Source organism: Carassius carassius, chromosome 22 (genome assembly GCF_963082965.1).
Source record: "Carassius carassius chromosome 22, fCarCar2.1, whole genome shotgun sequence".
Classification (NCBI taxonomy): Eukaryota; Metazoa; Chordata; class Actinopteri; order Cypriniformes; family Cyprinidae; genus Carassius; species Carassius carassius.
The window spans coordinates 18,796,532-18,809,942 of record NC_081776.1 but is presented as its reverse complement, the minus strand read 5'-3'; the positions used below and the strand labels follow the sequence as shown (position 1 = coordinate 18,809,942).

Genomic DNA, 13,411 nt, shown 5'->3' with positions numbered 1-13,411 from the left:
CAAGGGGCATAAACTAAAGGTTTTGCCATGGCCTTCACAATCTCCTGACCTCAACATAATTGAAAATCTATGGATAGACCTTAAAAGAGCAGTGCGTGACAGACAGCTCAGAAATCTCAAAGAACTGGAAGACTTTTGTAAGGAAGAATGTGCAAAGATACCTCAAACAAGAACTGAAAGACTCTTGGCTAGTTACAAAAAGCGTTTACAAGCTGTGATACTTGCCAAAGGGGGCAGTACAAGGTATTAACTCTGCAGGGTGCCCAAACTTTTGCAGACACCATTTTTTTGTTTTCTGTTATTTTGAAAGTGTAAATGATGGAAATAAAATCTAACTTTTTTGACTTATTATAAGGATGTCTAATCTGTCATTTGATGCCTTTTGGAGATTTTTCCATCTTTTCTTGGCGTCTTTATGCACATTAATAAAAAATTTTACCTGGGGTGCCCAAACTTTCGATCCTCACTATATATATATATATTGTTGCGGGCTGAAGAATCACACGGCAGGCTGTGATGAAGGTTTAAAGCCCCGGAGGGTGTATTTATTAGTGGTTGTGAACGTGACTGTGCCAGTAGTGTCCGGTGCTCGTCCTCGGTGCTGCGTGATCCTGTTTGCCGGCCGGCTGAGTGCAAGGGGAATCGGTGTCCGGTGCTCAGGTGGCGGGCTGGTCGGTCACTCGCTTTCTGGAGAGATAAGAGACACAACATTAGCTGGCGATCTTCTGAAGAGCTTTCTCACCCGTGTCTTCTTAGGTGCAGCTTTTGTAGTTGCCCTTTGAGCGTCTTCAGCTGGGACCGATCAGCCCGCGGTGATTGTGTGCAGGTGGATCTCCTCCGTTGCCAGGGCGACGCTGATAGGTGCCCAGGACACGGCTCACACTCCCCCCCCCCCCCCCCCCCCCCCTAAGTGTCGTCCTGGTCCCTCGGGGAAGTGGGGGCTGGGGGGGGGGGGGGGGAGTCATCCCAGACAGACCTGCGAAAGCTGTCCACAGGCGGGAGAGTCCATCCGCATTGGCGTTGGCGGCTCCAGCTTGATGTTGCACGTCAAAGTGGAAGTCCTGGAGCGCTAGGAACCACCGCGTCGCCCGGGCCATCCATTGCAAAGGGGCGTGATCGGTGATGAGAGTGAATTTCCGTCCCAGGAGATAATACTTCAGCTCCAGGACTGCCCACTTGACGGCCAGCGCCGCCTCCTCCACCGCCGCGTACCGCTGCTCTGTCGTGGACAGCTTTCAGCTGATGTAGACCACCGGGTGTTCCTCACCATCTTGTATCTGGGATAGCACGGCTCCCAACCCGGTGTCGGATGCGTCCGTCTGCAACAAGAAGGGACAGTTAAAGTCAGGGGCCCGCAATAGCCTTTGGTGAGGTCAAGCGTGGAAATGAACCGGGCCCTCCCCAGCCGCTCCAGCAGCTCGTCGACACGGGGCATCGGGTATCCATCGAACTCGGAGACCTCGTTAAGGCGGCGGAAGTCGTTACAGAACCGGAGGGTGCCGTCCGGTTTTGGGACCATGACTATGAGACTGGACCAGGGACTGCGGGAGGGCTCGATGATTCCCAACTTCAACATCTCCTGAACCTCCCTTTCGACGGCGTGTCGCCGGGCCTCCGGGATTCGGTAGGGCCGCTGCCGCACAATGGTCCCTGGAGGTGTGCGTACGTCGTGCTGGAGTATGCGGGTCCGCCCGGGACGTGGAGAGAACACATCCGAGAATTGACCGACCAGATGTTGGAGCTCCGTCCTCTGGGTGGCCGACAGTTGGGGGCTGATGTCGACAACCACGGGAGAGGTGCCGGCAAGTGCTGCGACCTGAGTCCTCGTCCCCTCCCAGCGCTTCAGGAGGTTAATGTGGTATAGTTGACTTTCCTTCCTTCGCCCCGGCTGGCGTACTCTGTAGGTCACGGGCCCCACTTTCTCCATGACAATATATGGGCCTTGCCACTTAGCGAGGAATTTACATGCTGCCGTAGGGACGAGAACCAACACGTAATCCCCTGGCTGGAACTCATTTCCCTCACTTGCTCGATCGTGGTCCGATGGGCGGTCGGCTGCTGCTCCCAGGCCTCTTTGGCAACATCGAGCAGGCCACGGGGCTGCCGTCCGAACAGCAATTTCGAAAGGTGTGAATCCTGTGGAGGCCCGGGGGACTTCCCGGATGCTGAAGAGGACGTACGGCAGCATTTGGTTCCAATCCCGTCTGTCGTCCGCAGCCACGCGACGGAGCATCTGCTTCAACGTCTGATTGAACCTCTCGACCAGCCCATCGGTCTGAGGGTGGTAGACGGTGGTCCGGAGCTGTTTGACCTTAAGGAGGTGGCAGAGGTCAGCCATCGTCCGGGACATGAAGGGGGTGCCCTGGTCTGTCATTATCTCTCGGGGGATGCCGACCCGGCTACACAGCAGGAAGAGCTCCTGGGCGCTGGCCTTGGAGGTAGCCTTGCGCAGTGGAATGGCTTCAGGGTACCGGGTCGCATAGTCCACGATGACCAATATGTGTTCGTGGCCCCGGGCGGACTTTGGCAGCGGCCCTACTAAATCTATTCCTATTCGCTCAAAGGGCACCTCGATGATGGGCAGCGGAATGAGCGGAGCTGGGGGAGGAGTATGAGGCGACGTCCGTTGGCAGTCCGGACAAGCTTGACAGAATCGTTTGATCTCCGCCTCCATGCCAGGCCAGTGGAATCTGTCTCGGATCCGTTGGGTAGTATGTTGCGCCCCCAGGTGGCCAGCCATCGGATGGGAATGGGCGAGCTCAATAATCATCTGGGTCCGTGTGCGTGGGACCACCAGCAGTTTCACCTCCTCCCCTCTCCGCTGCGCGACACAGTACAGCAGGCCATTCTGGACCACAAAGAGTGGGGTCGGGCGCTGTCTGAGGCCAGGAGGACAGAGCCGGGGAGCTCGGCGGAGGTCTTTCTTCTTCGGATGGTTCCCGGCAGGGCTGGCAGGCTGGGTAGCTTGAGTGAGTAGTTGCTCCAAGCCTGGCCAGTCTCTCCCCAGCAGCACGGGTACCGGCAGGTCCTTGACCATGCCCACTTCCAGGGGCCCGGTGCCGGTCTTCGTGGAGATGGTCACCACTCTGGTAGGTACACTCTGGGTGTCACTGTGGACGCAGGTGATGGATATGCGAGCTTTGGTTCCCGCCCGTGGGGGAACTATGGAGGACTGGACCAGGCTTACGGCGCTCCCGGAGTCTAGCAAAGCTGTAAACGGTAGGCCGTTGATGAAAACCTCAGTCTGGGGTGCCCCTCGCGGTGGTTCCAGATGAACTGCACAGCCTGCCAGCCAGGGGCGATTGGGTGAGGGCGGTGGCTCAGTTGGCATGGGCTCATCCTGTACGCCGACCTGCTGACTGCGCGCTGGGTGCCCTCTGGCGTGCGTCGCTCCTGGTACACCCTCCGGGGAAATGGCGGTGCTCGCTCCCCAGCCTCTCGTCGCAACGTCGCCTCCGCTGGCTAGACTGCCTCAACGAGATCTCCTACGGTCCGTGGGTTCCTCATTCCGGCTGCCTGCCGAAGGGGGCGTGGCAGGGCATGCAGATACCGGTCCACGACGACGCGTTCGGCCGCTTGGGCAGCGCTGGGGTTCCCGGTGAGCAACCAGTGATGGGCGAGGCGGTTGAGTTCGGCGGCTTGGGCACGGGCTGGCAATCGTCCTCGGTGCTGCGTGATCCTGTTTGCCGGCCGGCTGAGTGCAAGGGGAATCGGTGTCCGGTGCTCAGGTGGCGGGCTGGTCGGTCACTCGCTTTCTGGAGAGATAAGAGACACAACATTAGCTGGCGATCTTCTGGAGAGCTTTCTCACCCATGTCTTCTTAGGTGCAGCCTTTGTAGTCGCCCTTTGAGCGTCTTCAGCTGGGACCGATCAGCCCGCGGTGATTGTGTGCAGGTAGATCTCCTCCGTTGCCAGGGCGACGCTGATAGGTGCCCAGGACACGGCTCACTATATATATATATACATATATTAGGGATGTAACGGTACGTGTATTCGTACCGGACCGTTTCGGTACAGGGCTTTTGGTACGGTGCACGTGTGTACCGATTGACCGAATTCAATATTTTGTTTGCGGAATATATACATTTTCGTGTTTCCAAACGAACATATTAAGTGGCGGAAGTCTTCGCTTTCTGTGCAAATCCCGCCCTGCAGCTTATTCTAAAGGCTGGTGACACACTGGCTGCGTGGCGTGAGCGTGGCGTTTCTGCTGTTTGTCAGTTGCGTGACACCTGCTTCGCGTTCTCTGTGTCTTTACACACCAGAATGGTGCCTGACGCGGCGCTGGCGTGCTGCTGCTTCTGTAGGTGACATTGAGGGAGACCGCCGAGGCGCCGACAGACCAGGATCTTGTCTTCACTACAACAATATCTATTCTTCATGTTGAGCATAAATATAAAGCCTACTGACACCGTCAACAGTATTGACGGCAAAATAGACTATGTTTGACAGGTGCAATATGCCAGTGTGTCACCGGCCTAAGGTTTTCAAAAGGCATCACGAGAGTGTGAAACATCACTACAACTAGGAAAAAAACGATTGTAATTCAAACGCAGTTCATGTCGGCATTTAAACAGACCTTTGCTCTTAATTCCGATCATTCCAACGCAATAACGAAATCTGAGCAGGTCTAAAAACTGAAACTGTTCATGCTGCACTTTACACTTTGGAAAAGTTATATATATTTTTTAAATATGAGCAGGCCTACAAGCTGGGATTTGTAATGCTGCACTGTAATCATAGTTATTTATTTATATTTTTCATTATATTTTATTATATGATATTGGTTTGAGACTGAGAGTATTTTATTTAGTGGAGAACTTTGCAGCAGTATTTTATTTCTTATTCTTTTTTTTATTTTATATATATTTTATTAAAAAGTATTTAAAAAAAAAATACAAATTGTAAAAAAATTGTTAAAAAAAGTTTAGTAATAAACAACCTGCAGTTTAATGTTTGCATTTCTTTCCCTTACTGTACCGAAAATGAACCGAACCGTGACTTTAAAACCGAGGTACGTACCGAACCGTGATTTTTGCGTACCGTTACACCCCTAATATATATATACACATACATATATTTACATACACACACACATATATATATATATATATATATATATATATATATATGTATGTATGTATGTATGTATGTGTATGTATTAAATATGATTCTCAATTTATCCAGACTCTTGCAGCTCTAGTTTACATGTTGTTTATTGCTGCCTATAATTCATTAAAATAGAAGATTAATTTCATAGTACAAGTTGATTTCAAAATGCACATACAATTTTAGCAAAAAAGATGTATATATTCCTATAGGATTTCTTCACTAAAAGTCTAAAAATCTCACCTCGTTCTCGTGGACCCAGTCTCGTCCCTCGTCTCGTGGGCCTTGTCACATCCCTAATATATAAATATGTGTGTGTGTGTGTGTGTACAGTGGGGCTTGAATGTTTGGGAACCCCTTGCAGAATCTTTGAAAATGTGAATAATTTTAACAAAATAGGAGAGATCATACTAAATGCATGTTTTTTTATTAAGTACTGTCCTGAGTAAGATATTGTACATAAAAGATGTTTACATTTAGTCATTTAGAAAAATTGTTCAATGTGTCATACTTGTTTAGTTGCTTTCTTTCTAGGGCTGTGCAAAAAATCGAATGCGATTTTCATGCATATCTCATCAGTAAAGACGCTCCTGTAATTAGTAGTATATCTCCAGCACGTGCGTTCGGATCAGGGTTGCCAGGTTTTCACAACAAATCCTGCCCAGTTGCTTCTCAAAACTAGTCCAAAACTAGCCCAATCGCGTTTCCAGGAGGTTCCCCGATAAAAATTGCTTCCCGGGGTTAGAATATATGTTTTTTAGCAGGGTTGCCTTGGTAAAATTCGCATTTTAGGGGTTATATATCACATTATTTTTATTGGAGTCGCTTCGACCCGCGGACATGAAAAACAACCACAGACTTGGCAACACTGGTTGGCATTTACTACACCGAGCCGTAATTCACTGACGATCTACACAAAATCAATGTTAAAATCGCAGGCTATTCCTTGTCGATTTTGAAAACGATTTTGTGTTAGTTGTCGGTAGACTACGGCTCTGTGTAGTAACTGCCACTCCACCTGAACCAGTGTTGCCAAGTCTGCGATTGTTTTTCATGTCCGCTGTTTGAAGCAACCCCCATACCAATAACGTGATATTGTAGTTAATTTAGTTTTTAAAGTATTTCAGGTGAGAATTTAGTTGTTTTAAACTCAAATATGCAGTTTATTTATAAAGACATCACCTATTTAAAAATGTTTTGTTGATTTTGGAGATGATCGGCCTCATTCGTGCGAAACGCACCGCAGGATGTCTATTCGCATCTTTGCATTGACTTAACATGTAGGGCTGGGTATCGATTCAGATGTATCGATTTCGATTCTCGATTCAATTTTCTATGCAAATGCAATCGGTGATCTTTTGTGCACGAGGTGAATTGTGAGGAATTTTGCTTGTGAATGCATTAGAAATCTACGGAGCGCAGCACGTTAACGGCAAGTTAAAAAGCAATACAAAACAAATAATGTGCCGGTTATGTTGTCATTCCTTTTCTAACTGAATGTAATGTTATAATAGGCCCAATTGTTTAATAATAACATTAACAGTGAAGCGTGCATCTAACTCTGGGGGGAGCTTAGTGTAATAAAATCACCCAAATAAGTCTTCATGTTAAGAAAGAATAGTACACAAACATTTCCAAAAATTTAAAAGGTTATTTTAATATAAAGCATTCATGAATTTTGACAAACATTTTTACAGTCTTAAGTGCATTTATTTATTTGGCCTATAAAAATAATAAAAATAACTTTTATTTTTTTATCATATATTATTATACAGGTTATGCATAAGAAACTTATCCAAAACGACTTACAAAAGAGGAAAAAATTACTCCAGAGTCAGTCACAATGCCAGGTTTATTTTACAATAATAATCAAGTGCTAAGATTATCACAGATTAAACAAGAAATTTGATGCACATCTTTCTAATTCGTTGTATTCCACCTCTTACTACACTTGATAGAGAATCACTTATAACACTTTGCTGTAGGCATATTCCACATAATCATATTCAATAAAACAGTATATTAACACGTAGGAGCTTGCTGCATGAATCCGTGAGTACAGTTTACAAATCTGTGGGAATGGAATGCAAACGCATGCGCACGGATTATAAATTCATGGGTACGGATTCAAAAACCGAGGGTACGGTTTACAAAATCTGAGCGCACCGATTGGAAAATCGTGGGTACGGTTTATTAATCCGTGGGCACGATTTGTTAAACCGAGGGAACAGTTTAAGAATCTGTGAGTATGATTTATAAACTGAGGGGACTGATTGCAAAACTGTCGCCACGGATTGTATTTTTTTTTTCTCCTACAGGTGACGTGCCGCGCTCCGTAGTAATCTTCAGTTGTGTGCTCTGCTGTGGGGGTGTTGTAACGTCTGGGTGATGTCTCATCAAATTGTTCCGCAGACTTGTAGTATTACTACAGCATTTCACCTCTGCATTTCAAATCACGCAAATAGCTTTGTTGTCCACAATACTATCGTTGTCTTCTTGCTTGCGAAATCTAAAATGCTACCTCTGACTTTTTATGTGAAGGGGGCATCAACGTCGACTAAGCACCTGAAACCGCTATTTTAAGCACTGAATGAATGAATGACAGGTTCGCCTCTCGCTCCTTGGTAACATCGCGCAAGGCACATAAAAGGGTGACATCTAGTGGAGAAGACTAGTAATTAGATTAACGTTAATCTTACGTTCAATGTTTGCGGAAATTAATATGAAAAAAAAACGATTCGTGGCCTTTGTGAATCGATTTTGAATCGACCACATTTTAAAAAACGATTAATCGTAAATTGTAAACCGTTTTGGATGCCCTTGGAGCGTGACAGCAGGGCTTGGCTTGAGTTCCACAAAACCAATCAGTGAGTTTCAAAAACCTTGAACACACAAAACTAATTTTCAAGACGGATATCACTGAAAGTAATGATAACTTGCAGTCCAGGTCAGTTAGTGATTTCATTGTTAAATCATCAGATTGATTCAAACAGATAGACCATAATAATAATAATCTATTTGCTAATAACTAACAATAATGTCTTACAAAAATTACTTATAGAGAGTGGCTCCTTTTGTTTATTTATTTATATATTTATTTGTCATTGTGTATATTTTTAATATCATTGTGTAACATTTTTAATCACACATACTTTGTACTGTTAATTGTATTTTATTATTTTAATGTTCTATCTCCCATTTAATTTTTCAGATTCTACAAATGAACACGTGATTTACAGTATCCTAAATGGAAATCAATATATCTGATGCATCTGGGCTCAGATATAACATGTTAAAGTAAACATTTGGATGGAAGAAAGAGCCACATCCATGACACTTGAACGCTTAAAAATCTGCTTTGAATAGAGAAAGTTTTCTTTCACTGCAGAAAATCTTTCTGCAATAATGGACAGGGAGGACAACCTCTCACAGAACACTGAGGATTTAAGTTATGAGCATAATGGCTCCAAAGATATCAAGAGAATAGAGGCCAAAGGAACCTGTTTAAAAATTGAAGGGAAAGATGGTTATGTTTTTAAATCATACAGAATTACTCCTCAAGAGGTACTGGAAGCACATACTTGTCCCCCTGAGTCACTGGCAAATGATTCCTCTTTGGTGTCTTTGTCATTTGAGGGCACAGAGGAAGATGGATCTGAAGTCGATGAGCTTTCAACAGGGGATTCAGCAGCAGAAAGTTGTGAAAAACATGACTCTCAAACATCTCCAACTATTTCAAATAGGAGCCAGAACATTGAAATAAATAATTCAGAAATTGAAACGAGTGTATGTATCAAAGCAGAACCAAATGAAACGGGTGAAATCGCTCCGGATGATGAAAAGTTGTCATTTGATGGGGCCTTTGGCCCCTTTGCCACCAGAGGTTATGATGATGATTATGGTAGCTTGTTCAGTGGGTACTCCAGTACTCTGTATGATGTTGCAATGGATGCTGTCACACAAAGCCTTCTATCATCCATAAGAAGTCCCCTAAACCCTAGAAAAAAATCCCCTGCTTGGAACCATTTTTTCATATCACCACGTGATAGTACCAAAGCAATCTGTATGTACTGTATGAAAGAGTTCAGCCGGGGTAAAAACGAGAAAGATCTCAGTACTAGTTGTTTAATGAGGCATGTGCGAAGGGCTCACCCCACTGTTCTTCTGCAAGACAGTGACTCGTTAAGTAATTTGTCCAATAATTCACCTTCAATACCTCCTAATATATCACCAAACAATGGAGACTTTTCTGTAAGCATCAAGCCCCCTACAGACAACAATACTCCACTGTCCTCCTTTCTAGCCGAGGCAACAGACATAGTATCCAAAGACTCTTTAAAAAAGGTCAAACCAAAAGCAGAAAAAAGCGTCAAGAGTGTGGTTCCATCCCCACATTCCATAAACAACCATAATGATGATGCCACTGACTTGGGAAGTGAATGCCCTGGATCAGCCCCTAAGAGCTCAAGTTCCCGACGGCGCTCCGCAGTGTGGAAACACTTTTATTTATCCCCTGCTGACAGCTCGAAAGCAGTGTGTATTCACTGTATGAATGAGTTCAGTCGTGGCAAAAATGGGAAAGACTTGGGGACGAGCTGCCTTATTCGCCACATGTGGCGGGCCCATCGAGAAATAGTCATTGAAGAAAATGGACAGAGCTCAAGTATTCCTCTCCCTTACATCACTCCACCAACATTGCTCTCTCGCACACAAGACTCCGCAGAGGTCAAAAAGGAATTCCTCTGTTCATCCCATCGCTCTGATGACATATCAGATGATGTGCCCAATGATGACAGTGAGCACATGATTCTTGAGGTTGAGGCAACTGATACTACATATCGATCTGGAGAAGAGCCCTCACATGATGCATCTTTTAGACTGAAAGGGGAAAATATATCTCGGTCATCCTCACCAGATGAACACACTGAGGAGCACAACATATCCCAAGATCAGAGCTCAGTTTTTCAACAAAACAAGAAAATAATGAAACGGGTGAAATCAGAAGTATGGCATCATTTCGTTGTCTCACCTGTTGACCAACTCAAAGCTTTGTGTCGGTATTGTCCCTGTGTCATAAGTCGTGGTAAACGAGGGGACTTTGGCACAAGCTGTTTAATGAGACATTTGATGCGACGGCATCCTGATGTTCTCAAAACCCAAAAAAGCACAAATGACAAAGTTTCCTCACCTCAGTCTGCCCATTGTACTCCTGCTGCAGAGGATGACATGGCAACAGATGCAACGGATAGCCCTCCTGCTGAGAACAAACACCACACCCTGCCTGTTTTCAGCAAAAAGACTTCAAAGCTATGGAATCACTTTTCTATTTCCTCTGCAGACCCAACAAAGGTGGTCTGTTTGCACTGTAGCCGCACAATTAGCAGAGGCAAAAAGACAACCAATTTAGGCACTAGTTGCTTATTTAGGCACATGCAGAGATTTCATGGGAATGTGCTTGAAATTAATAGTAATATCTCAGGTGATGTGTCATCTGCTGAAATTCAAATTAAGCAGGAGCTTATGGACATTTCTTCTTGTGAGGAGAATGCAGAGAAGTTCAGTGAATGCCACCCAGCTGCCAAAAAAATAACCAAACTCATTGCAGAAATGCTTGCACTGGATCTTCAGCCATCAACTGTAGTGGAGAATGTTGGCCTGAACAGATTACTGGAATACCTCCAGCCACAGTATTCTCTCCCTTCCTCATCCTACTTTACCAGCACTGCAATACCAGAAATGTGTGGAAGCGTGAAAGAAGTAGTTCTTACCCACCTCAAGGAAGCTGAAGGTGGAATCATCCATTTCACGACAAGTGTTTGGGTGAGCAGCCAAACTCAGGAGTACTTGATTCTTACAGCCCACTGGGTAACATTTGAGTCTCAAGTTCTGCGTCAGGGACAAGATTTCCACTGCTCAGCCCTCCTTGGTGTTTCTTCAATTGACTGTGACTACAATGTGATGAACGTACAAAAGCAGCTTGAATATCTTTGGGACACCTGGATTGGTTCCTCAGGCCTTAAAATTGGATTTACTGTAACAGATAATCAAACTATTGGAAGCATACTAGAAAGCAGTGATCACACCACCATGCAGTGTTTTGTTTATAGTATAGACCTCATTGTTAATGAAGCCATAAAAAATCAGAGGATGGTTCAGAACTTGCTTAGTATGGCTCGAAAAATCTGTGAGAGAGTTCATCGTTCTGCTAAAGCAAAGGAGAAGTTGGCAGAGCTGCAAAAAGCTTATCTGTTACCTGAAAACCAGCTGGTTCAGGATGTTCCTTCTAAGTGGAAAACATCGTATTTTATGCTTGAGCGATTAGTAGAACAAAAGAAAGCCATTGATGAGATGTCAATAGAGTGCAATTTCAGGGAACTGATAAGCTGTGACCAGTGGGAAGTCATGCAGTCAGTCTGCAATGCTCTTAAGCCTTTTGAGGTTGCCTGCAGAGAGATGAGCAATCGCACAGCAACACTAGGTCAGGTCATTCCACTCATTCACATACTTAACCGAAAAATAGATATGCTTTTTGATGAGACCATGGGGATTGACAATATGCTCAAGTCTTTAAAGGAAGCAATGGTGGCTAAAATGTCCCCTACACTTCATGACCCCAGGTACATATGGGCAACCATGTTGGACCCAAGGTATAAAACCTCCCTTTTTACTGAGGAAGAAGCAGAGCAGTGTAAGCATGACCTCATACAAGAGCTTGAGGTGTCTACATCTAACTCTGTGGAGACAAAACCACCACTATCAAATGGATGCAGTGAAATTCCAGCTTCATCAAACAGCTTGGCCTCAAGCAAAGAAAACCTCTGGGCTCTTATGGATGACATTAGACAGAGAATCAAGCGGGAGGAGAGACCAAAATCATTGGAGCTTGCAGTGCTGGAGTATTTGGAGGAAGACATTCTTGACCAGAGTTGTGATCCTCTGAATTATTGGAACCTAAAGAAGTTACTGTGGCCTGAACTTGCCAAAGTAGCTGTACGCTATGTGGGTTGTCCACCCAGCATTGTACCAGCAGACACACTTTTTAGCACATCAAGTCTCAGCTATGCTCTGAATCAGTCCCGGCCATTGCTAGAAAATCTTGAAGGACTTCTATTTTTAAAGGTCAACCTTCCTTTGATATATTTTCGGTATTGATGATTGTGTATTTATATTTGCAAGGCTGTTTCTTAAAATCTCATGAACCCTAACCTAGGACCACTGATATTTAATTGAATAAAAGATTGCTTGAGTACTACTGTTGAGTACACTTTATCACTGGAGTCTTATTTCTGGTGAAAAGTTTTTTTTCAGGAAGGGGGGGGGGGTTAGCTAGCTATAGGGTTAGTTATTGTTTGTTGCTGTACTTTAATTTCTTTTAGAAAATGCATTTTATCTTTGTCTTCTCTCTCCTTGTGCCTTATACAAACTACTTCAGGACAACATGCTGTAAATATTAACTGATCTGCAAAGAATGATGATGAAATTTAAATGATTTTAGAAATTTTAAACCACATGCTGAATACTGTTTTTATATAAACACATGGCCCATAATAAATGCTGTGACTGAGAGATGTTTTAAATGCATTTTATTCAATTCTGTGATTTTTGAGGTACTGTTAGAACTATGGTTATTTTTAACCCTTTTGTTGATGATTGTTTTGTTTGTATCTGTAAAAAAGTAACAATGTTGTACTTTCAGGTTAAAATCTTTTTAGAAAATTTGTCAAGTACATTTTTTATTTTTTATTTTAATCTAAAAGAATTAAATTATGGGACGTCAAGAATATGTACTGTACATTTTATAAATAATTTCCAAAATATAATTCCATAGAGGAATAATTCAGACTGGAACAACTAGGTTTTTTTTTTTCATGTGGTAATTTGTAAATAAAATTTTACACTTTGAAGCCATGTTGTGTTTAAATTTGTTAAAGTTTCAGGTCTTTGTCTTGTGATTTTCTTTGATTATTATATTGCTTCTCAAGGTTTTTTTTTTTTTTTTTTTATGGAAAAAGTAGTTAAAATATGACTGGTCTCCCTTCAGTCACACACTGACACTATTCCCAATTGAAACCATCCTTTTTTTTTTCATGTTATCCACCCTAGGTTTTTAAAGCAAATTGTTGATTCGGTTGGACCAGGTCTAGTGTCCTTTTTACACTTACAGTGCTTCAGGCTATACTTTTTATCTACCAGTATGTGTGTTCCCTGGGAATGGAACCCACATCCTTTTGCGCTGCTAATGCAGTGCTCTACCACTGAGCCACAGGAAATAAATGTTTACTGTGGTGGTTCCTGCTCATCT

At 44.1% G+C, this 13,411-nt stretch overlaps 2 protein-coding genes across 3 annotated transcripts in view; one reads left to right on the top strand and one right to left on the bottom strand.

The window, feature by feature from the left end:
- LOC132099082 (zinc finger BED domain-containing protein 4-like) overlaps positions 1 to 12,696 on the top strand; it is a 34,290-nt gene extending 21,594 nt beyond the window's left edge. For both annotated transcript variants that reach the window (XM_059505520.1, XM_059505521.1), the window contains exon 2: positions 8,321 to 12,696. In XM_059505520.1, coding sequence (XP_059361503.1) covers positions 8,515 to 12,261 — 3,747 coding nt within the window. In that variant the 5' untranslated portion in view covers positions 8,321 to 8,514 and the 3' untranslated portion in view covers positions 12,262 to 12,696. The remainder of the gene's footprint in view (positions 1 to 8,320) is intronic.
- Positions 1 to 13,411, bottom strand: part of LOC132098587 (uncharacterized) — a 76,938-nt gene that overhangs the window by 33,459 nt on the left and 30,068 nt on the right. The gene's annotated exons all lie outside the window — the stretch shown is intronic.